The sequence below is a fragment of the Cebus imitator genome, unplaced genomic scaffold, assembly GCF_001604975.1.
Source record: "Cebus imitator isolate Cc_AM_T3 unplaced genomic scaffold, Cebus_imitator-1.0 Scaffold164, whole genome shotgun sequence".
NCBI classification, from domain to species: Eukaryota; Metazoa; Chordata; class Mammalia; order Primates; family Cebidae; genus Cebus; species Cebus imitator.
Window position 1 is genome coordinate 275818 of NW_016107479.1, and position 26162 is coordinate 301979.

The 26162-nt window shown below is 37.9% G+C and overlaps 1 protein-coding gene across 47 annotated transcripts in view; it reads right to left on the reverse strand.

Moving 5' to 3' along the window:
• Positions 1-26162, reverse strand: part of PTPRD (protein tyrosine phosphatase receptor type D) — a 2344803-nt gene that overhangs the window by 6961 nt on the left and 2311680 nt on the right. For all 47 annotated transcript variants that reach the window (XM_037744085.1, XM_037744087.1, XM_017544042.2 and 44 more), the window contains 5 exons: positions 11592-11877; positions 10996-11174; positions 10261-10387; positions 8900-9025; positions 1577-1731 (listed from right to left, as the gene is read on the reverse strand). In XM_037744085.1, the coding sequence (XP_037600013.1) occupies positions 1577-1731; positions 8900-9025; positions 10261-10387; positions 10996-11174; positions 11592-11877 (873 nt within the window). The remainder of the gene's footprint in view (positions 1-1576; positions 1732-8899; positions 9026-10260; positions 10388-10995; positions 11175-11591; positions 11878-26162) is intronic.

Genomic DNA, 26162 nt, shown 5'->3' on the forward strand with positions numbered 1-26162 from the left:
GTTAACAGGAGTTTGGAAGACGTTGATTCTGATCTCACGGATGACTTTGAGGGATTCAAGACTTCAGTGGAGGAAGAAACTGCAACCATGGTGGAATAGCAAGAGAACTAGAAGTGGAGCATGGAGCGTGAAGCTGTAAGTGAACTGCTGCAGCCTCATGGTAAAACTTGAATACATGAGGAGTTGCTTCTGCTTCTTATAGACAAGCAAAGAAAGTGGTTTGTCAGGATGGAATGTACTCATGGTGAGGAAGGTGTGAATACTGGAAATAACCAAAGATTTAGAATAGTGTATAAAGAAGAGAAAAGCAGCAAGGTTGCAGAGGAATGACTAATTTTGAAAGAAGTTTTACTGTGGGAAAACTGCTATGAGACAACATTTCATGCTGCAGAGAAGACTCTTGAAAAAGAGTCACGTGAAGTGGCAAACTTCATCATTATCGTCTTTTAAGAAATTGCTACAAGCCACCTCACCCTTCAGAAACCACTACCCTGATTGGTCAGCAGCCATCAACATCAAGACAACACCCTCCACCTCCACCAGCAAAACAAAATCAGAGGCTCAGAGGATGGTAAGCATTTTTTAGCAATAAAATAGTTGTTTTTAAATTAAGGTAGGGTACATTGTTGTTTAGATACGATGCTATTGCACACTGTATGAAATGGGAAACCAAAAAATGTATGTAATGCCCCTTATTGTGGTGGTCTGGAACTAAACCCCCATACTATTTTTGAGGTATGCCTTTATTTGATTCCTTGTGTGATTTCCTCCATGCTCTTTGGTTAGTTTGCAAAAGATTTTTAATAACTCGTTTTTCATATGATATAATATGCCTGAGAAACAAAGGATGCTGGAAGGAACTTTAAACATCAGGTAAGATAACTGACGTCCAGAGAAACTTCCCATTAAGCTAAATAATAGGATTAAGACTGGAATACAGACATCTTGAGATTCTGCCTTCTATGTCATTAAGAACTATACTTTTGATGTGCTAAAGGAAAAAATATTGAAAAAAAATTTTTTCAATATTTTTTGTTTAAATAAACGTAGGTGAATTCTTTTTGTTTAGAAGGTTTTGGCATAGCAATTTCCAAAAACACTAAATTTGTGGTGAATGTCTGTCTGAACCATTTACTTGCTATTTCTATTAACATCAATGAATTGAGTTATAAAGTGCTCTAGTAACTATTGAAAATAATTAACTTGAAGGTGCTTCGTTTTCTGATATAGCAAGAATTTTCAAGCAAATTGCATTTTTAACTGAGGTACCATAGGAAGCACTTATTGACTGGCAAAAATTAGTATTGTCATTAAGATTTGATAGCTATTCACCGGTTTCTCACAAAGATAGTCATCAGTGCATTGCTATGAAAGCTAAAGCAAATACAAAATGCATAACAGAACAAATTATTACTGGGGGGGTACCAACAGTTCCTGTTGACGTAAAATTGGTAATTTGGTTTGTGTAATAGGAAGCAAATTTTGGGAATAAACATTTTCCTTTGATTATTTTCACAGTTATCACTGCTTTAATCAATCACAAATGGAATGTCACCATTCTTGAATTGTAACTTACCTGCAATGGACTGAAATGGGTCCATCTTGGCCAAACTGCTCTTTTGTTTTATGGACTTGGCCGATGAAGTCAATAAATCCTTCTCCGGACTTTGGCACTCCTTGTTCTGGCCAGTCAGTGAACTGGAACTGCCTTACTGTTCGGGACTGGCCGTCCTTTGGAAGGAAAGCCACATACCCGGCCACAAATGAAGATGCCAGGAGGGGTTAGCAAGCACACAGACCACAGGAACAATCAATCAATCATTTTTCCCCCCAAGAAATAAAAGGGCAGAAAAAGTTAGTTAGGAACATTTTTAACTACAAACTTATTTGTGTCTTATCTGTTATGAACACTGTCCACATTCACATACCTTTACATCACAAACAAACCTGGTTCTCCATTAGTAAACAGCCATATAGTTCCCCTATTAGCAAATGCTTCTGCGACCCAAAGTTTGGGTTTGTAACCATTGATCATGTTTGCATTCCTTCCAAATGGAACATACATATGTATATATATACTCCATTTCAAAAATTTCATAATCTAATCACTTTGCAACATTGAAAGGAGCACCCAGGCATGTCATCCAGACTAGAGCTTTTGCAGCTGTTATGATAACTTCACATCTGCTGTGCTTGTGTATTTCTAACATTGTCAAATGACAAATAGCAACATTTAAAGGATCTGACACAAACCCAGTAGTTGCTGTTAACCTAGGTGCCCCCCATGTCTCAGAGGAATACAATTTCTAGCCGTGGCAGGGGACATAGCATGAACCATGTGACTGTGCTGTTAAGTGTGAAGTAAAGCACCCCTCAAGGACTATTAGCAAACAAATGCCCTTTTCTGAAAAAGAACTCTCCTTGGCTGACCACAGGAATTGGCAGTCTGTGAGGGGCTGCAACACAGATAAACCAAAAGGCAGAAATAAAAACAAAGCCAGATGCAAGAGGAGTCTTTCTTTTACAGAGTGATTAGGTAAAACTACTCTGACTCATGAAGTCTACATGGGTTGAAAAGCCACTAAGGCATTTCTTCTGGAATTTTAAGGTGTTTCCAGACACATAAGAAAAGCAGAAGGGAGCCTCTGTTTATAGAAACAGGAATAATACATGTGCTCACCAACCTTCTCTTCTGATCATCAGCAGAGACAAATAATCCAAGCCTAGAGGGACTGATGTCATTTGAAGAGGTCGTACTCCCAAATGCTCTCTTCTCATTAAAGAGGCTTCAACTTGTTCCTCCTCTCTGTTTTTGTTAACTAACACATCTTTCCTGGTCATTCACTCATATTGAGAAAAGAGAGGGTCTTAACATGAGATGGGCACTCATCAACTTGCCTGGTGGTTTTCAAAGGCACATGGCAGATTCCTCACTGACATTATTTGGAGATGCACATAGGAATAACACTAACTTTGCGGGAACACTGAGAAATAGAGAAAACTACTTGAGCCCATAGCTACCTTGTGGATGATTACCAAGGACGCATGATTTACTTCCCTCCGTTGCTGGAAAAGATTTGGAAAGCACAGGAAGGAGAGCCAGAGGCTAGGTAATGCAGATTTATTCTCTGAATGTCCTGGGGATTTCATTTCTGACTACAATTGCTGTTATGTGTGCAAATGCCCTCTATCTGGAGAAAAGATCACCTGACTTTGTTTAAAGGTCACCTGCTTAACAATACTGTAATTTTCAACACAGAATTTCATATCCAGTCAAACTAAGCTTCCTAAGTGACGGAGAAATAAAATCCTCAATAGACAAGCAAATACCAAGAGATTTTGTCACCACCAGGCCTGCCTTACAAGAGCTCCTGAAGAAAGCACTAAATATGGAAAGGAAAAAACCAGTACCAGCCACTGCAAAAACATACCCAATTGTAAAGACTACTGACATTGTGAAGAAACTGCATCAACTCACTCACAAGCAAAATACCCAGTAGTATCATAATGACAGGATCAAATTCGTACATAAGAATATTAACCTTAAATGTAAATGGGCTAAACATTCCAATTAAAAGACACAGACTGGTAAACTGGATAAAGTCAAGACCCATCTCACATGCAAAGACACATATAGGCTCAGAAAAAAAGAGTATTTACCAAGGAAATAGAAAGCAACAAAACAAAACAAAACAAAACAAAAGCCAGGGTTACAATTCTACTCTCTGATAAAACAGCCCTTAAACCAACAAAGATCAAAAAAGACAAGGAAGGGCATTACATAGTGGTAAAGATATCAATGTAACAAGAAGAGCTAACAACCCTAAATTTTTATGCACCCAATACACAGGAGCACCCAGATTCATGAAGCAAGTTTTTAGAGACCTATAAAGACAGTTAAAGTCTCTCATTATTATTGTGTGGGAGTCTAACACCCCAATGTCAATATTAGATCAATGAGACAAAATGAACAAGGATATTCAGGATTTGAACTCAACTCTGGACCAAGCAGACCTAACAACAGACATCTAAAGAACTCTCCGCCCCAAATCCACAGAATATACATTCTTCTCAGCACCACATTGCATTTATTCTAAAATTGGCCACCACGTAATTGGAAGTAAAACAAACGCTCTTCAGCAAATGCAAAAGAATGGAAATCAGAACAAGCATTCTCTCAGACCACACTGCAATCAAATCAGAACTCTGGATTAAGAAACTCAAAACCGTACAACTACATGGAAATGGAACAACTTGCTCCTGAATGCCTACTGGGCAATTAAAATTAAGGCAGAAATCAGTAAGTTCTTTGAAACCAATGAGAACAAAGACACAATGTACCAGAATCTCTGGGACACAGCTAAAGCAGTGTTTAGAAGGAAATTTATAGCACTAAATGTCCACAGGAAAAGTGGGAAAGAGCTAAAATCAACACCCTAACATCACCATTGAAAGAACTAGAGAAGCAAACAAATTCAAAGTTAGCCGAAAACAAGAAATAAGATCAGAGAAGAACTGAAGGAGCTAGAGACACTAAAAACCCTTCAAAAAATCAATACATCTAGGAGGTGGTTTTTTGAAAAGATTAATAAAATAGGTATACCGCTAGCCAGACTAATAAAGAAGAAAAGAGAGAAGAATCAAATAGAAATAATAAATGACCAAGGGGCTATACCACCACTGATCCCACAGAAATACAAACTACCATCAGAGAATACGATAAACATCTCTATGCAAATAAACTAGACTATATGGATAAATTCCTAGACACATACACCCTCCCAACACTAAACCAGGAAGAAGTCAAATCTCTAAATAGGCAAAAAACAAGTTCTGAAATTGAGGCAGTAATTAATATCCTCCCAACCAGAAAAAAAAAAAAGCCCAGGACAAGAAAGAATCACAGCCAAATTCTACCAGAGATACAAAGAGGAGCCTGGTACCTTTCCTTCTGAAACTATTCCAAACAGTAGAAAAGGAGGAACCCCCTCCCTACTCATTTTATGAGAACAGCATCATCCAGATACCAAAACCTAGCAGAGACACAAAAAAGAAAATTTCAGGCCAATATCCCTGATGAAATCAGTGTGAAAATTCTCAATAAAATACTGGCAAACTGAATATAGTGGCACATCAAAAAAGCTTATCCACCACAATGAAGTCGTTTTCATCCCTGGGATGCAAGGCTGGTTCAATATATGCAAATCAATAAACGCAATCCATCACATAAACAGAACCAATGACAAATACCACATGATTATCTCAATAGTTTTTGCAGAAAAGGCCTTTGATAAAATTTAACATCTCTTCATGCTGAAAACTCTCAATAAACTACATATTGATGGAATGTATCTCAAAATCATAAGAGCTATTCACGACAAACCAACAGACAATATCATACTGAATGGGCAAAAGCTGGAAGCATTCCCTTTGAAAACAGGCACAAGACAAGGATACCCTCTCTCACCACTCCTATTCAATATAGTATTGTAAGTTCTGGCCAGGGCAATCAGGCAAGAAAAAGAAATAAAGGGTATTCCTTTAGGAAAAGAGGAAGTCAAATTGTCTCTATTGGCAGACAACATGCTTGTATATTTAGAAGACCCCCATGGTCTCAGCCCAAAATCTCCTTAAGCTAAAAAGCAACTTCAGTAAAGTCTCAGGATACAAAATCGATGTGCAGAAATCACAAGCATTCCTCTACACCAAATAATAGATAAACAGACAAATATTGAGTGAACTCCCATTCACAGTTGCTACAAAGAGAATAAAATACCTAGGGGGACAACTAATAAAGGATGTGAAGGACCTATAAACCATTGGTCATGGAAATAAAAGAGGACACAAACAAATGGACAAACATTCCATGCTCATGAATAGGAAGACTCAATAGCATGAAAATGGCCATAATGCCCAAAGTAATTTAGAGATTCAATGCTATCCCCATCAAGCTACCATTCACTTTCTTCACAGAATTAGAAAACATGACTTTAAATTTCATATGGAACCAAAATAGAGCCTGTATAGCCAAGACAATCCTAAGCAAAAAGAAAAAGGCTGGAAGCATCATGCTACCCGACTTCAAATGATACTACAAGGCTACAGTAACCACAACAACATGATACTACTGCAAAACCAGATATACAGACCAATAGAACAGAACAGAGGCCTGAGAAATAATGCCACACATCTACAACCAACTGATCTTTGACAAACCTGACAAAAATAAGCAATGGGGAAAGGGTTCCCTGATTAATAAATGGTGTTAGGAAAACTAGCTAGTCATATACAGGAAACTGAAACTGGATCCCTTCCTTACACCTTATACAAAAATCAACTCAAGATGGATTAAAGACTTCAATGTAAGACCTGAAACCATAAAAACCCTAGAAGAAAACCTAGGCAACGCCATTCAGGACATAAGCATGATCAAAGACTTCATGACTGTAACACCCAAAGCAATGGCAACAAAACCCCCAACTGACAATTGGGATCTAATTAAACTAAAGAGCTTCTACACAGCAAAAGAAAATCATCAGGGGGGGAGAAATTTTTTGCAATCTGTTCATCTGACAAAGGCCTAATATTCAGAATCTACAAAGAACTTGAACGAATTTAAAGGAAAAAAATAACCCCATCAAAAAGCGGGCAAAGGATATGAACAGAGACTTCTCAAAAGAACAATTTATGTGATCAACAAACATATGACAAAAAGCTCACTATCGGTGGTCATTAGAGAATTGCAAATCAAAACCACAATGAGATACCATCTCATGCCAGTTAGAATGGTGATCATTAAAAAGTCAGGAAATAACAGATGCTGGAGAAGATGTAGAGAAATAGAAGGCTTTTACACGTTGGTGAGAGTGTAAATTAGTTCAATCATTGTGGAAGGCAGTTTGGCATTCCTTAAGGATCTAGAACCAGAAATACCATTTGACCCAGTAATCCCATTACTGGGTAAATACCCAAAGGATTATAAATCATTCTACTATAAAGACACATGCACACATCTGTTTATTGTGGCACTGTTCACAATAGCAAAGACTCGGAACCAACAAAAATGCCCATCAATGATAGACTGGATAAAGAAAAGGTGGCACATATACACCAGGGAATACTATGCAGCCATAAAAAAGAATGAGTTCCTGTCCTTTCCAGGAACACAGATGAAGCTGGAAACCATCATTCTGAGCAAACTAGAACAGAAAACCAAACACTGCATCTTCTCACTCATAAGTGGGAGTTGAACCATGAGAACACATGGACACAGGGAGGGGAACACCACACACTAGGACCTGTTAGGGTGTGGGGGGCTAGGGGAGGGATAACAGGAGAAATACCTAATATAGATGACAGGTTTATAGGTTCAGCAAACCGCCATGGGACGTGTATACCTATGTAACAAACCAGCACGTTCTGCACTTGTATCCCAGAACTTAAAGTATAATTTTTTTAGAAAAGGAGAAGACAACAGCAACAATAACAACATCGAAATACTGTATTCTCAAGTTCCAGTTTGCGTTCTAAACTGGGAAGTTGAGATTAGAAACACTCCAGGAGCACAAACAGCAAATGTGGTAGCTAAGAAAATTATACAATCACAGGGAGACTTAAAAAAATAAATGTGAGCAAGTTCCACTTTCAACTTTCTTTTGTTTTTTGTGATCAGATTTAAGTTGAGCATGTGTAGAGTAAGGCATCTCTGCCACGGGTGGGGCCTGGTCCCTTGTCTTTATCACCAGGATCAGTTGGTGAGTTTGCTCAAAATCTGCTTACTATTTTCACTCACATACCTAGCTTCAAATTCTGAAAGAGTTTGATTTTCTTTTTTTCCAGTGGGGCAGATCACCAAGGCTTGCTTGCCTGGGCAACTCACACTGGAGACCTAGAGACTTAACTGCTGCCTTGAATGCAGTCACCTTCAAAATAGTTAACAGGACTTTCTGAGATTAACAGGTCTGTCACCAAGGCCGTCCCTCCTGCTAACTTAAGGTTAGCAATTTCTCTTTCTCTTAAGGTCAACAGCCAGGGCCAGGCTTTGGGGATTAGCAGACTGTCTCCAACCATAAGTTTGGAGAAAGCTGCTTTCCAGGAAAAACAATGAATCAAGTAAATAGCTCTACCCAGGAGTTTTATTCAACCCATCCACTATGACAGTTCCAAACACAAGGCAGGTCTTTTAACTGACCTGGTCTCCCTTAAGCTGTGTTTGTAATCATGGGTTGAAAGTGGCCAAAGGCAAGGATATTAGAGTTTATGCACAGAATATCTTACATCAGGGCTGAACCTTGGACTCAACAATCCAGATAAGAAATGCAGAATGAAAATTAGCCAGCAAGGGTCGTGGGAGCACAGCTCTCATAGACAGACACATTAGCACACTGAGGAATAAACCATGCCAGGAATCACATTAGAATGTGCAAAGCTTGTCAGATTTTTCTGAAGAATGCCATTTGCTCTGCAGTTTCAAAATCATACCAAATTAACCTCTGGGTCCATATGACCTAAAGGGCTTTGCAAAACAACAACATATCTACAGCCTCAAGTAATGAAGAAGTCAAAAAAGCTCCAAAGAGAATGAGCTGAGAAGGTGAACTTAAGCACAGCCAACCAATCAGTAAACGCGTCCCAATACAAACACTCACCAAGTGCATCCCCAAGGTTGAGCTGCCAGATGTTATGTTTGAATGAAAGCCAAACTTAGGTTTGTGAGAAAGCTTGCCAGACAGAGGAAATGTGACTCTTACATATTAAAAAAAAAAAATAGTTCTCCAGAAATAGTGGTTTCTTTTCTCTTTGGGACAATGGTCAAGTGGCAAATGCTGCTCCCAGAGAGAGAGGTATCTTACACTGCTTGTCACCTAATGGTTAAGAATTGAAGACTGTGCCAACTTACCCTGGCATCTGTGACCTTGAATTCCCTCAGGATATACTGCGGCATGTTGTACTCGGCCATGGGATCCACAACAAAGTACTGGTATCTTGCAGATCTTTCTGCTGGCCAGTATTGGTGGCATTTCTCCTAAAAGGAGAGAAGATTAATGTTAAACTTTGCAAGCTATGAAGAAGATTTTGCATAGAATCCACCTATTTACCTATGTATCTAATTTATTTCTCCCATTAATAACATTTCTAAATTCAAGGTAATTCCAATTGCATATGACTCACTCTCTCTTTGAAACCATGAGCTCCCTGAGAATAGGGAAACCTTTTGGTTCAGTATTTGCCCATGGCATCCAGCAGAGTAGCCGGCAGATACTAGCCGCTTAATATACATGAGTTGAATACTTTGACAGGATAACCATCTTCCTACCTACAAGTTATCCAAATAATTACATCAGTCCTTGGACAGTGCTGGCCATGACAGTAATACACCGCACCACCACAGCGTACTTGCACCACCGTGGTTTGCAATGAAGAGAACCACCAGTCTGAACACACAAAGAAACCTCTGAATTGATTTGTTCCAGTCTTTCTTGTCAAGGAAACAGGGGCCCAGGCCATTTTACTGGCTTGGCTAAACCCTGCAGAGTCAGTGGCCACATCAGAGTCAGTCAGTTACTTTCCTAGTCTGATATTCCTTTTGCTCTCTCTGGGGACTCTAAAAGTTGGGCTTTAGCTGCACTTCTACTATGAAATTTACACAAAGAGAGGATTTATCTGAAGCAAATACAAACAAATGCTTACATCAAGTGAATCTAAGAGGTGTCTCAAAATAATATTAGGTCATAATAGTATAGCAGTATTAGTAGATACCTTAAGTATTTCTAATATTATTTTCTGTGTATTTCAGAAAGAAAAAACACATTTAAAAGAAAAAGGGGATCTAGGATTACCAGATTATATCCTTAGAAAAACTAACTTTCCAACACTTTATTCAATGGGTTGAAACGTAGGCAAGTAAGAATTGGCCTCAGGAATAAAAGTCAAGTGCCTTTTTATGGCTCGAGCCTGTCCAGAATAAAAGGAAGTAAGAATATGTTGAGAGTCAGACACAAGTCAAACAGGGACAACTGCTACTCATTTGTCTCTATGCCTGTACCACACTGGAATCAAATCACGGGATCTTTCTTTAAAACACACAAATTTAAAAACTTCACGTGGCTTTAGAAATTTAGAAACTAACAAGGAATAATGGATGGTCTAGATTGTGTCCACAGTACACTGCATGTCAAAAAAAAAAAAAATGACTGGCAAAAAAGTTATTAAAGTCTTCATTTCTCCACGGAGTGAATGTCTTACGGAGGCCACACTTACTCTGCCCATTTCACGCAGCTTGGTGAGCATCACAACGATGGTGGAATTGTGTTCCCAGAGCATCCGCCAGAAGTCTTCGGTGGTCTCTGCCAAGGGCCCCTGGGTAGCGATGTATGCTTTCTGTTGTCTGAATTACAGAGAATGAAAAGAACGTGTTAAAGTATTTAGAGAACATGGAAAAGCTCACACCTGATATACAAATATTAACCTCATAATAAAAAATGAAAACGTATTATTAATGCAACTGCTGTAAATTTCCGCGAAGATTACATAATCGAATGAGAGCATTTAATACATTTTGGGGACTCTACAAAATAAATTGCTTGTTAATATTATGATGTATGTCTTTATTATTTGACTTTTAGTGCAATGCTAATAGCCCAATTTCATGTGTCAGACAAATCGCTTAAGAAACACTTAGATGTGCAGCTTCATTTTCTAGAAATTACTCTCACACAATCTATTAAATTTCTGAAATACAGTGCAAAATAGATTCTTTATTAACTCCTTAGAAATCCAATTGGCTTCCGAAAGAAAAGTGCAGGCCAGATTAAACACTTCATAACTATTGCTTCTTACTCCTACCCAAAATAAGAAAAAACAAATACCAAGGGACTAAATGCTGACCGATGCAGAAAAATAGCTTTCAATGGAGATGAAATTTATTCTGGTTATAAAACTAGGGCACATGTAAATATCAAGGCTTTGGATAGTCAGAGGAGCAACAGTAGATACCTGTATCCATCAATAAAACTGGCATTGATGTAATCAGATCCTTCTACTCCACGGATAGGCTGCAGGCATACCCTTGTGGATTCATATGGCATAATATTAACAAGGCGATTTTTGAATTTATTACATGGAAGATTGGCACTGATAAATCTTGAGGTGTGAGCTTTTGAGCTGGCTAGACGCTGTTGAATAGAAAAAAGAAAAAAAACAACAAAGATAATTTTCACTATGGTTTAAATGCAGTGTACCCCAAATGTCCCTTTTAGATAGAAATCTTCTGTTTAAAGTAAATGGCGATTCAAATTGTACTGCTTTTCACATCTACCGAATTACTCCCTAGAGCCTATTGGATTTTTATTTATTTTCTGAAAGTATAATGTCATTTAAATTAGGAGACAAAAGGGCTCAAGGTATAGTTAGGAAGCTAAGAATAAAAGAGGAAAAGGAGAGGGATGTGTTTTATAATCAGACACCTGAGGGAAAGGTCACACTGATTTTGTACTTCACAAATTTGAAAGGTTAAGAAAGCGAAGGGGCAACTCAAAGACAAACCCCGAATGACTTGCTCCTGAAGAACCACATCACATCCAATGTCTTACCTTAAATTCAAGCTCCATTCCTGTGACATTCTCTCCTGTTTCTATTTGTGTCAGCTTCTGAATGTAGGCATACAAGTTTCTAGCTGGCACTTCGGTATTTCCACAAGTCACTGCTTCTAACAGTGCATCATGGATAAAGATGTATTGGTCTTCTGTTTGAACCATGTAATTCCTCTGGGCTCTCATTAAAGTTACATGGCCATAAATATCTACAGTTTTTTCATGCTTTATTCTTTCTAACATGGCATCTATGACGATGAAACAGCCAGTCCGGCCAACTCCCGCACTATGAGGAAAATAAAAGACAAAAGCCAAAATAAACCTATCAGAAAAATCAATACAAAATAAAAGTGTTTTTATTATTCTTATTAACTAGACCTTACATCCATTACTTCTACTCAAATAGCTACGGTGATGACTTTGTAATACTCTAAAGCCAAAACTATTATCCAGGCGTCATAATCAGAGGGCAGGGAACAAAAGACTGAGTGAAATTAGTTGTTTTAAAATGTACAAAATATTAAATCCATAATCACTATATTTCTTGATCATGCAATACAAAGTGGACATTATTTTGAAGTCTTTTCAAGTCATGAAGAAAATACAAACATTTAGCCTGTCCGAATTGAGAAGATACTTTTATATTATTGGTCCAGATCTGACTAGGCTATAGACTTTACAAACTCTCTCAGTCTATTTAAGTTCTATGTACAAAATATAAAGATTGTTTTTACTATCTCATGGTAAACCTCACCTATTTCCTATTTATCATAACCCTTCAGGCTGAGGTCACATATGTGTCAAGTATGGTCAATCCAAAATACTTTCTCCTCCTGATCACGCGTGTTTATCAGGCTGGTAATCAACAGCAATAGGTATATATTACCACCTTAGAAAACCAGCAACAGACAGCCTCCTTCATTTGCTACTTGCCATCTTTCCTATCATCTGTGTATCTATGTATTCATTTGTCCATCCATCATTGATCTATCCATTTCTTCATTCAATGAACAATGAAGTACTCTGCTAAGTGAAGTAGGGGATACAGCAATAAAGATGACTTACATGCTATCTCAAAAGAGCTCAGAGTGTATAAAAGGAACATAATACTTTATACACAGCTATTTCTAACACAAGAAAGAAAAATGATGTATTAGTTTTGTGTATGATGTGGCATTTGAAGTAGGACTGGAAGGACAGGAAGGATGAGGAATTAAAGATGCTATAGCATGAAAAAAAGATGGATGGCTTTTGTAATCACACTGCAGACTCTGCGAGCTACAAGTGAAACTTTTCATAGGTCTGGCAAGGCACCAGTGCAACGAAGATACCAGAATTCCAAAATGAATGAGTTAACGCTCACCAGGGTGCCTGTCTCAACTGAAATGGCAGTTTCTGTTTGGTGTCAAGTGGCTGCAAGGCAGTAAGAGCATTTTTTTAAACAAAATAATACCTTTATTTAACTGCTGAACAGTGTGTATCAAAGCTAGCTTCCATTCAGGAGCTCTGTGATTTGCAGACTGGGCTAACTGGGAATCTGATATAACCAGTATTTTAAAATAGCTTACCCTTTTATGTCCTATGCCAGAGGGCTCCTGAATACTGATGCTAAGACTCCAATCCCAAGTATAAACACACACATTGACATGATATTGATACATCATGCAAAAGCCTTCTGAAACATAGTCTTAAGATGACAGCACATACCTTAGCATAGACCGGTTCATTGAGATCCATGAAGTCTCATTTTATTTAGTTGGTTCTAAAGAAGCTTGTTAGATGGCAAATTTTCCCTGACATTCCCCATTCCCACCCTCCCAGGTGGTCTTAATCACCCTCTGCCTCATATCTCTTGGTGCCCTCAAATACCCCTCTTCACTATAGTTATAACCAAATTGTTTTATGAATTCAGGGTAGCCATCCATAAACAATAGCAATTATCTTAAGAGCAGGAACTGCATTAAAAAAACCTGTGTGTGTCCTACACAAAGCACACGGTAAGGGTTCAACAGTGTTTGTGAAATAAGTAAACAAATTAGTGACTGGCTTGAGAAGCCTCCAGTAATGAGCTGTCCATCCTGGTAAGGTAAGCCTACATAGGAACCAGGACTCTTCCGTCACTGCAAAATCCTGCATTTGACAAGGGTTTGGAACTAGGTAAGGAGTATCTGAGGACTGCTCTGCATAGTGTTTGATTGGAATAAACAGACAGGAAAGTCACTTTATAAGTAGTGTGTCTGCTGGTTTCCTGATATGCCATTGGATTGCAGTTAAACCCAAGTCAGACTTAACCTGGAAAAGAGTTCTCTTTCTGGGTTTCTTTCAAATCCTGTGTTTGGCAGGTCCCGAGACTCTGAGTAACATCTTTCATTCTTTCTGTGTTGTCTTTCTAAACTGTCTTCATTGCAGCTGTGCATCGTTTCTAATTGGACACAGTTTTATGCCATTCTTCCCAATGGAAATCACACTGTAAACCTTATAACTGAGCCCTATATATCACGTCAATTCTAGATAATGGCAGGACTATTTTCTCAAAATATGCATCAGGGACCATTCAAATGTCTGGATGATGCATGGTTCTATACTCTGGCAGAAAGATACTACAGGATCTTGAAAAATTGGGAGGAATAACTCCAACTCTAAACAGTGTCAACCTTTTCATAATGGTGATTTTTTTTATCCAAAAAATAAGGAAGGGAAAAAAATCAAATACGTGTATGAGTCCAAATCATGAATTGTGGGATGAAAAGAAATAACAGAGGCTATGATTTGAACAAAACCTGTTTTTTTTCCCCCAAAACTCAAAATACTGTAAACTGCCCAACCTTGCTATTCATATGGAAAATAGGGAAGGAGCTGACCTCTGGAACTTAACCTGTTACCTTTCTTCTATGATGAAGAATTCTTGAGGGACTTCTTAAATATTAAATGTATGTTTTAGTTGGAAGCGAGACCATGAGGTTCAAGGTACTTCTTCAGATATCAATGGCTGTGTGTCCCTGACAAAGTCACTTAACTCCTTCCTTATTTTCCCATATTGCCTAAATCATGATGGTCACAATTAACTCTCATTAATTTTCTACTGAGTCTAATTATCCAGTAAGTCTTAAGGCTAAATGAAACATACCGTGTTTTGCAAACATAATGGAAGAGTGACTTATTTCTAGGTAAAAACTCCATTTTAACATTCAGCCTATAAAGCTGACAAGAAACAGGCAACGTAATGCTGAGAAAATTATGATAGAGTTACTTCCAAAACATTTGAAATTTGGCTTTTAAAATCTTGCTTTCATCTACTCCCTCAAGCTGCTCTTCCTTTTCTCTGCCTTCTTTTCAGTAAATGTGCCTTATATCTGAGGAGCTGTCTGCTTTCATATTTATTTCATAGCAAATGAGATGGCACTCAAAGGCCTTCCTACCACAGTGCTTGGTGCCTAAGAGGCATTCAGCAAATGTTGGTTTCCTTTCCCCTTCTCTGACTCACAACACTGGGGAACTGCCCTGAAGTCCTACAGTCGTCATCCACGCCATGCCTGGATGGCAGAGCAGACTCAAATGCAGGTTCTATGGTGTTAAAATTTAGCACCCTGTTCCCAGCACCCCCATTGCTTCATAATGTTTTCCACCATTTAGGTCAGCAATCATTACCAAATATGCTGACTTTTTTGTAGCCTGCTCTTCTCTAATACTCCATTAGCAGCATTTGACTCTTCCCTAATGCGGGTTCCTTGAAAAGCCTTTTATCCTTGGTTTTAAGGACACTAGTCAAGGGAGTGTGGGAAACATCAGATACTCCCTTGGGGTCAATGGTAACAGGGGTGGAGATACTCTATACACAAAATAATCCAAAAGAGGTAGTACACAAAATCGGCCCAAAATAACTATATCATGATCCTGTATCATGGTTCTGCTAACAGGGTAGAATTCCTACCACGTTTGAAACTGAAATCAAAGAGGAACTCTAAATGTCATCTTCAGAAATCTACTGGCACCTGTTCAGACTCTGCCTCAGTATGTTTCATTTTTTTTTTTTTTTTTTTGACTCCAATGCTAATTCTCTACTTGCTTCTCTGGATTCTTCCATCTATATCAATTTCTCAGATTACATATCTCTATCAGTCCCCAAAATGTGGATCATGCCCCCAAAGTTCTGTCCTTTCTCTCAATAGTAGTCTCCAAAGGATTCCTAAAGTGACGGCTCTCTTTTTCAGCACAAGTGGAGACTGGTATTTCAAACTGTCTTCAAGTACAACAAAAAGATTCTAAGCTTAATCAGCATCTTCTTCTTTCATATCTTCTCCTCCCACTCTCAGGCTCTCCTTGACACTTGGGTTTAAAATTGAAAAATCATCTCAGTCTGTTTTTGCCCCTTGCCCTGCACAATAATAAATTATAAAGTGCTCTGGATTCAACCTCTACCATTTTCTTCAATTATCCATCAGTGGTGTGCTAGAGCTTGCAAAAGCCAATCTTTACATTTTCAGGGATTATTTGCTGAAATAAATATATCAAAAATAAAGGTGATATTCAAAACTCATCGTTCCTTAATTGTTTCAAATTATTGTATGCTCTTGAGGTGAAAACATCATATACAGTAGTCTCCTTTCATCTGTGGTTTCGACTTTTCTGCAATCTCAAGTTACTTATGGTTAACCACAGTCTGAAAATATTAAATGGAAAATTCCAGAAATGAACTTTTCAGTCATATGCCTTTCTGAATAGTGTGGTGAAATCTCATGCCTTCCCTCTCCATCCGGCCCACAATGCGAAGCATCCCTTTGTCCAGTGTATCCATCGTGTACAGGCTGCCTGCCTGTTAGTGACTCAGCTGCCATCTTGGTTATCAGACGGACTGCCATGGCATTGTAGCGTTTGTCTTCAGGTAACTTCAAGTTACTTAATGGCCCCAAAGTGCAAGAGCAGTGATCCTGGCAATTTGGATATGCCAAAAAGCAGCTGTAAAGTTCTTTCTTTAAGTGAAAAAGTGGAAGTTCTCAATAAGAAAAGAAAAAAGAAATCGTATGCTGAGGTTGCTAAGATCTATGGTAAGAATCAATCTTTATATCTAAAATTGTGAAGAAGGAAAAAGAAATTCATGATTATTCTGCTGCTGCACCTCAAACTGCAAACGTCACCGCCACAGTATGTGATAAGCACTTAGTTAAGATGAAAAAGGCATTAAATTTTGGGTGAAAGACACAAACAAACATGTCACGGGGTACTCTCCGGGAATTCAGGCATCCATTGGGGATCTTGGAACGTATCCCCTAGGGATAAGCGGGGAGTACACTAATGACGTGTTACTGCTCACATCTCTCTAGTGACCTCATGTTTATAGCTTAAAATCATCCATGGGAATATTTACACCAAAGAAATCAGCAACTACTACTTTTCTTCTCCCCAGAGAGTATGTCTCTACACATTTACCAGCATATATGACAGTCCCACCACCCGGGGACAAACAGAAAAGTGTTCCTTTCTCTATTCTTGTATCCACATTTGTTGTATTTTCATAAGACTCTGTCACCTACTATTCCAGACATTTACTGGGTGTCTCCCGTGTGCTGAGACATCAAAGAAGGAGTTAGCAAAACAAACATGATCCTTTCCTGTTGGAGCTTGCAGTTTAGTGGGGGAATCTGACATTAAATAATCACATGAAAAAACATCTAATTACAAATCTGAAGCAGTGCTGTCAGGCAAATGTGCAGGATGCTGGCAGAGCATCTTTAAGGAAGTGACATCGACACTGAAATCTGTTATGGGCTCACTTGTGTCTTTCTTCTCAAAATTCATATGTTGAAATGCTAACCCCCACTGTAACTGTATTGGACACAGGGCCTTTAGGGAGGTAATTAAGGCTAAATGGTGGGAGCCCTAATCAGATAGGATTGGTGTCCTTGTAAGAAGAGGAAAAGACATCAGATTTTTTTCTGTATGCATACACGGAGGAAAGGCCATGTGAGGGCACAGTGAGAACGTAGTCATCTAAAGCCAGGAAGAAAGGCCTCTCCTGAAACCAACTCTGCCAGCACCCTGATCTTGGACTTCTAGCCTCTTGAATGGTGAGAAAATAAATTTCCGTTGTTTAAGCCATTCAGTTTCCCATATTTTGTTATGGCAGCCCAAGGAGACCAACACAATACCTAAAGGTCAAGTCACTGGTAAATAAAGAGGATGGAAAAGCTTTTGAAAAGATACCCTACAAAAAGTGCTAGAATAAACAATAGCACATTTCTATAACTAATGGAAAGCCATCAGCTGGAAGGCAGTGAAGGGAAAAAAAAGGGCTTGCTCCACATAGTTATTTTCCCTTTTAAGGACTGCTTATATCATTTTTATTAAAATTAACCACATCAACAGCATTTACTTAGAATAATCCTGCCTTATATGTTTCACAGGTTATCCTTCTGACATGGCTCATCTATTCTTGAGTTTATTTGGATTCACCTATTGGTGGGCTGGAATAGGTCTCTCAATAATGCTTTATACAACATATGCATGGATACTATTATTTCTGATGCCTTATATATCTGGGAAATCCTTTAAGGGTTTTCTTTTTTTCCTTTATATATGACCAAAAACTTGGTTTTGTGCTGGATTCTTGGGCTCCAATATTATCTCTTCATACATGAAATATACTGCATCATGGTTTTTCTTTTTACTTTGAAAAAGTCATAGGCCCATTTGGTTTCTGGTCTTTTAATAGTAATTTTTGCCCCTAGTAATTGACGGTTGTTTCTCTAACTAACTTGGAGGTTCAAAAATGTCATCTAGATTTGCCTTCGGCACTGGTCTCAATATTAAAACTGCAGGGCCCTCAGGTAATATTTTTATTGTAAGATACTTGACTGTCCCTCAGCACTAGTCAAATTAAACATGTTTTATGCCTTCCCACCTCTGGACGTTTGCTACGCTGGACCTTCTACCTCCTCCTCACCTGCAGACATGTACCTTCCTTCAAGATTCACCTCAACCGCTGCATCCTAGGTCAACATTTCCTTTTGATTTATTCCTCCCTGGATTCTTGACAATGTATAACTATTTTTTTTTCAGAACCTGCCTTACTTTTGTTTTGGTCTCTGGTTATTATCCTTATGCCAGTTGATACTGTCCTCCAGGGAATAGACAACAGCTTTGTTGTCTCTATTTGTTTGGCAATTTCCACGCCAGGGAAACTGAAGGTGCTCAACTCCAGTGACAAAAAGAAAAAAAAAAAAGTTTAAAGATATTAAGCCTTCTCCCTGATCAATAACGCATATGGAAACATTCCCCAAACCCCCTAGCATGGGAAAATTCCTGTGATACATGTTTACAATGATAAAGGAGTCCTTATAATTTTATGAGATGCAAACAACCTGTGCTTCTGCTTCACTCCAGTTGCTCAGAAATAACAAACCCCAGGCACTATTTTTTTTCTTAAGAAACTGAATGTTGAAAATTCAGAGCTTTTAAAAGTGTGCCAGCCTACTTTTGTTTGAATTTCTAAGTTCCCAGAGCAGCATATATTTATTTTGTTTCCTTCTCCAATTTACTTTTTTTTTCACCCATCAGGTATCTGAGTGCAGTGCACCTCTCAAAATGAAGGATTGTAGTTCTAAAAGCAAATGCATTTTTCTTTGATCCTGAAAACCTCAGCTCCCCGTTGCAGTGATAATGACAGAACCCTATTTAGTGCTGTTTGTTTTTCATCATTTCAACAGCCTTCAACTTGAAACATGATAAGAACAGCAAAACTGATAAACCACCCTTATTTTTATCTGTTTTCTGTCAGAGTAGTTGCCAAGCACGGAGACAGATTTTTCTAAATATCTTTTAAAAAAAAAGGAGTGCATAACCCTGTGCTTCAGGCTGAGGCCAGCACAATATGGTACATTTATTATGTTACAGAAAATTCCAGCAAAAAGAAAACAGCACTTTTAAATCGAGTCTAGCATTACACTGGTATCTGTTATCCCTAAAGTCAAATCAACTTTTAAAGTTATTTTTCAGTGAGGAAAACGATTCCACTAATGAGAATCAGAACACAAATAATCTCTGTATTTGTTTTGACTTCTGCAGCAAACCAAATTATTGCTAAACTTTAGTGTTTAAAAAAAAAATCCAGTGACTGATAGACATTCCCGTGTTTACAAGCTAAAAGACTATGCAATCCATTAAACAAGTATGCCTACTAGGAAATTGTTATTACTTGAATATTATCATTCATCCAGTTACAACATTTGTTTTCAATTTCTAAAAACATGATTGAGTTAGTCCCACGAGTTAAAACTTGCTTAATGTCCCGTGATGTGATACAGTAGTAATGTGCAAAAAGAAAAAATTAAGAGGCATACGGGGACTGTTTTATGCTAAAGTCATTCTGGAGATGTGTTTAAAAGTTGGCTTCTTTGATTAATGTGGTGGAGTTATCATGCTGACCCTTTACTGGTACTTCACTCATCTGACAAAGAAAGACAACAGAATTAGGAGATTTCACAGATCATTTAGTTGGGTGCAAAGACAGTAAAATACGGACTAAAAGAAATCATTGTGAGCATTTTGTACCTATGTCAGCTCAGAATTGGATTGGATATTATGCTTCACCTATCAGAATGGTATTTAGGAACTACAAGTATTTGACTTCAATGGGAATAGGTTGCATTTTATGACTCAGGTTTATAAGATTAATTAGGTGACTGTTCTAGTAAAACTGTGATGTGACTCTGATGAGGATGCCATTTTGAAACTGTCTTTGCTAAATATCAACATTTAACTTTACATGCAGATATTGGGCATCTCTACAATATTGGGGTTCTCTACAAAAAACAGACCCACAGATAGTTTAGTTTCTCTTAGCATCTCTTTTACCTACGATAACCAGAAAACTTATATCAGTTTCTTTGACAAAAATATTCACCTGTCTAATTAAAATTTATATATTACAAAATTGAAATTAAAAAAAAATTTCAACAAATTGTCATGGAAATGCAGTCAAATTTATCCATGCTATTCAATATACACTATATGCCTATAATAATTAAAATATAGTTTTTATAGTTGTTTCAAGGAGCAGTTTTGCAATGTTCATTAACATTTTAAATGCTAATTGACTCATTGACACAGCACCTCCAGTTCTAGAAATCTAGCATGGAGGTCTATGTACACATATGCACAAAGAGAGGAGAAAGAGATTTTATTGTAGCTTGTTGACATAGCAAATTAACTTGGTAAAACAATCATTAAGGCTAGGGAAATACTTGAACAAACCATGGTATATCAATATTATGGATGCACTGTGGCAGTTAAAAAGAATAGGTTGAATCCCTGTATTGACCCCCTCCAAAAAAGTTTCTAAGACATTGTTAAGCCTACTTAAACATATTGCAGAACACCATATACATATATAAAATACACTTACATTTTTAAAAAAGTCCATTCTAGATTATATATCTCTATTTGTACACATGTTAATGCACAGAACATGATCTGAAAAGATACACAAATCAGAACGATACTTCTGAGAAGAACTGGCGATGGTGGCACTACAGAGATGAACCTTCACTCCCGTTGAAGTGTATTTTTTTTTTTAAAGATAACATAATAATGGAATTAAAAAGAAATATAAAGCAATGGGTAAAAAGTTACTATAATAAATATCATAATTAAAGTTCCATAGCGAGTTGAGGCTCCAAAGATGCAGGGAGAAAATATGGAACCTAATTAACTCTAGCTTAGGAGTACTGCCTTGCTCAGTGATGGATTCTTAGAAGACTGGGTGATACTGGCAGCTCCTTGCAGCCCAGACTTAATCCTGCCATCTGGTGCTGGCTTTGAAGGAGTGGATTTCAGAAAGTAAGGGGATACAGAAGTTATCGTAGGAGAATGCTTGGCAAAGACTTAAAAAAGAAATCTAGTGTTAGGGAGATGACCCAGAGCCATGATCACTCTAGAAAGGTAAAATGAGGTACACTTGGGTGGTGTCTTCTGAGGATCAAAGGAACTTCACATTTCATCAACAGAGAAGGGGCAGAGACTAAGCACAAAGTTCCCCAACTGCCTGATAAAGAACCTTGTATATAATACTGAGAGGTCAGGGATGAGCTATCAGATTACATCCCCCTGGGCATTTTATTTTTTCATGCCGGGTGAAACAGTAATTTCTTAAAAAACCAAAATTCCATCTCAAAAAAAAAAAAAAATCCACATGGGCCTAATCTTATTATTATTTTTTTTCAAACATGAAGACTCAAGCTAAAATCTTCCAGAGACTTCTGCTTGATCTTGGCTTTGTCCCAACATTATCTGCTGAACACATTCCCTATTATTCTTAAAATGAGATTTTCATGATAAATTACAAGGCTAATATGTTCGCATAAAGAACACCTGAATATGCCGCAGCAGGTCTCATTTTACAGATGGATAGAACAGGCTATTAGGCATGGATAGAGCAGACTCAGCTGGCTCTGATAATTGGTAGTTAACTTGAATCGGAATAGAGGTCAATCGAATGAGGTTTAGAGAACTATGTCATTCACACAGAGCTTTTCCTTGCAAACCATATCAGTTCGGTCCATGTTCTAAATTCTGTTTAGAATGATACAAAATTGCCCACTTTTTGAAAGAGGAGACAACCATTTCCCAGGCCCGCCAAGTAAAGCTGCGTGGGTTGTATACTGCTCAAGACTAAGGAAGTTACAATCACAGGGACTACATACAATGTGTGCAAGCTGCTCGGTCCACTCAGCAGGCTTGTCATTAGCAATACAAATGCTATTTCTCCTGATTCGGTTAAGCAAAATTCAAAGAGACGAGCCACTGAAAGGTACGTGGAGGGTGTTCGAAGTTCAGCACACTTTGATTATTTTCTAAGGCATATCATCATTTTCCCACACAGACAAGATTTTAGTATGTACACAAATGCACGGAGTTTTTCGGTTTTGCTTTTTTAAAATGCTATTATCTTCATTTAAACATAAATAGTCCAATCGTTTGGAAGGCCCTAAATGCATGGTTCCTTGTTTTGTTTGACTCCTGCAGGCTTCTATTAGGCAGCGAGAATCTCACTCTCAATATAATCAATTTACCTACTGCCTTAAAAAGGGGCCTGCTTCGATTGTTTGTTTGCATCACCCTACCAGCCTCCAGCGGGCCTTTGTGTTGGTTTTACAGAGGCCTGTTGGCTTCTGATCTCGCTTCTTAAACTCATGGGTTTCTGAATTATGATTCAGTATGCCTTTTTTTTTTTTTTTTTTTTTTGAGAGGGAGTCTTATTGTGTCGCTTAGGAGGCTGGAGTGCAGCAATGCGATCTCGACTCACTTCCACTTCCTGGGTTCAAGTGATTCTCCTGCCTCAGCCTCCTGAGTAGCTGGGAGGCACATGCCACCACATCTGGCCAATTTTCTTTATTTTTAGTAGAGATGGGGTTTAACCATTTTGGCAAGGCTGGTCTCGAACTCCTGACTTCAGCTGATTTGCCCACCTCAACCTCCCAAAGTGGTAGGATTACAAGCATGAGCCACTGCACCTGGCCAGTACTGCCTATTGCCTCTTCTAACCTTTGTGCCTACTCAACATTCTTTTTTTTTTTTTTTGAGATGGAGTCTTGCTCTGTTGACAGAATGGAGTGCAGGTAGCGCGATCTTGGCCCACTGCAACCTACGCCTCCCGGGTTCAAGTGATCGTATTTTTAAAATATGCCTTTTTTAAAAATTAAATAGTAAATTGAAAAATTTAATACCTTATTTAGATTTCACCAAAACTTAGAAGTTTAGGATCATTGTTAAGTACTCCTTATTCTTTTTTTCACTTTTTCATAACCTTGCTATTGTAATGATAAGGTGCTGGAATCACTCAGTGCAAAACGTAAAATGGGATTCACCTTCTCAAACAAATGCAGTAAAATAATAGCAAAATAAGCAGAAAAATGTTATGTAATACATTCATCCACTGAAATAACTATGTACCATGACTGGTAACAGTAATCCTAAAAGATGAATGAAAATTTCATGAAATAACACCAATACAAAAAAAATAATAGAAAGGTTTCTAATTTTCAGTTATAAATTGCTATCCACATAACTGAATTTTCTTCTAATCTGCTTCAAGACAAAGAATTTTCTTTTTCCTTTCTCTACTAATCATTGAACTTTACTTTCTAATGAATTTTGAGCATCTGGGCCTTTGATCTCCTTGAATACAGGTACTGTTAAAATATAAGGTTTTCTTTGTTCATTGGTTTGACTCAAGTAGTTGCACGTATTTACAGGCTTAATAATTTCATCAAGAGCACGTGGCTGTCACTAGGGAGCTAAGACTTGGTTCCACATTTCCCTTTCCCCCAGATTCTCACTCCCACCAATGGGATTTTAGTGTGAACAGATGACAGATTTCCTTGGAGCTCCCCAGATGAACCCAAGGTTCACAATTCTATCAATTTAAGCTATAAGAATATTGGTCCAAGAGAGAAATGCTGTTCCTGTAATTGTCTTTTATTTATGAAACATTAGCTCGCCCACTCTATTCCACTACTGAAAAATAAAAAAATGGTTTTAAAAGCACTGTCAAAATAGATCTTTGTGTACCTGGTGATATAATTTGGATATGTGTACCCTGGAAATCTCCTGCTGAAATATGATCGTCAATGTTGGGAGTTGGGCCTGGTGGGAAGTGTTTGGAGCATGAGAGGTGGATCCTTCATGAATGGCTTGGTGTCCTCCCTGTGGTAATGAGAGGTATTGAGTTTACAGGAAACCTGATTATTTAAAAAGAAGGTGGCACCTCTCCCATCTCTCTATTGCTCCCTCTTTTGCCATGTGGCTGGCTCCCACTTTGCCTTCCACCAAACTTCCTGGGCCCTCACCAGAAGCATCGTGCTTCCGTACAACCTGCAAGAAGCAGTTTTAGGCCAAATAAACCTCTTTTCTTCAGACTAACCTACCTGGTTATGTATCAACTAGTTACCTTTATGTCAGCTCTATCTCTTTTAGACATTTTGGTCTATGATTGACTTTTAGTTACTGTGGTATGTGTACATAATAACTAATAAATAAAAACGAGTATTAAGTATACTTAGAATAACCTGTTGGTCATGTTTAAGGATGACAGCAGAGAGGATAGGGTTTGCCTTGCATGTAGAATAATACTAGAAAACGGGAAAGAGTCAGAAGACTGTGACACCAAAGAGCTGAAAGTTCATATTCAATCATTGAACTCCATGGATGCAAAATGAGAGATTCCTCTTCTATGTAACAATTGCCGTGCAGTGTACCCCTGCATGGCAATAGATACATAGAATAAACGTATTATATTTTCGAGTAGTCTGAACATGCTGCTAGGGAATGTGAAAGCACAGAGTCCTAGACTCTGTCCCAGAGGTTCTTATTCAGTAAGTCTGGGGTGGCCCCAAAGACTGTGCATTTCCAGCAAGTTCTAAAGTGATGCTGCTACCGCTGGTCCACGGGCCACACTTTGGGTAATGAGGATACAAAAACATTCCTAATGTTTTTATACGTAAAAGTAAAAAAGATGCATAGAAACACTCATAATAATGTACATATGTGTATATTTACATATACATAAATGTTCGTAATCTCTCATTCATATGGATTTTTTTGTCCTCAGCAATGTAAAGATGAATGGAAAGGAGGGACTGCAAAGGGCTGCTTTCAAATATGTAAAGTTTTTTCTTTTTTTTTAAAGACCAAATACTTTACTATCTTCAGATACCTGAAAATATATGGAATTGTGTTGTAATTGATGCCTGAAGCCCACCTTGTGAAATTTACTTTGCAAGAAACAACCCCAAATGCGAGCAAATCAGATATCATGTAATAAGACCTAAAAGTATTTTTCCAAAGACAGAAACAAAAATATCCAAGCAATAGAACCCTGATTGGAAAGATACAAAACAAAGATAACAGAACTATTTTTAAGCTTCATTTTATGGCCAAGGGGCACAGCAAAATAGTTTGAAATAGAAAATTTTCATGCTGATTACATGAAATCAAAATACACACTGTTCAAAGGCTGCCAACATCATCTTTTTAAATGCAGTCTACTTCATGCAATGAATTCCAGTGTTCTTTCAGTCTGGGAATATTTCAAAATACATTGCAGGTACAGCTGGGAAAACTCAGTGATACCCCTGTCCAGATCTCAGCTATTAGGTTATAAAAATATTTTCACATTTCCTGCAGATGTCTAGATTTCTTTCTTTGGTAGTAATTTTAATTCAGACCTCATTATTGACAGCTGTTTGTTCTGATAGAACTTAATTGCTCTTCTACCAGACTCAGGGGCACATAGGCTGATTTGCTTTCCCTTATAGAGTATATTACATATAAACACAGGCGGGGGGTTGGGGGGACCAATTAACTAAATACGTGTGCATAAAATGATTCATTGAGAGCTCTGATCAAATAATGTATCCAACTGCAACATAGGTCAAACAAAATTACAGCACTTATAGTTTACAGTATTAAATATAATTATATAGAAATACTCAAAAGCACTAAAATATATAGATGATGAGTGACAGCATCTGAAAATCTACTCTTTTATTAAAGAAACTTATAAAATTACTATATTTG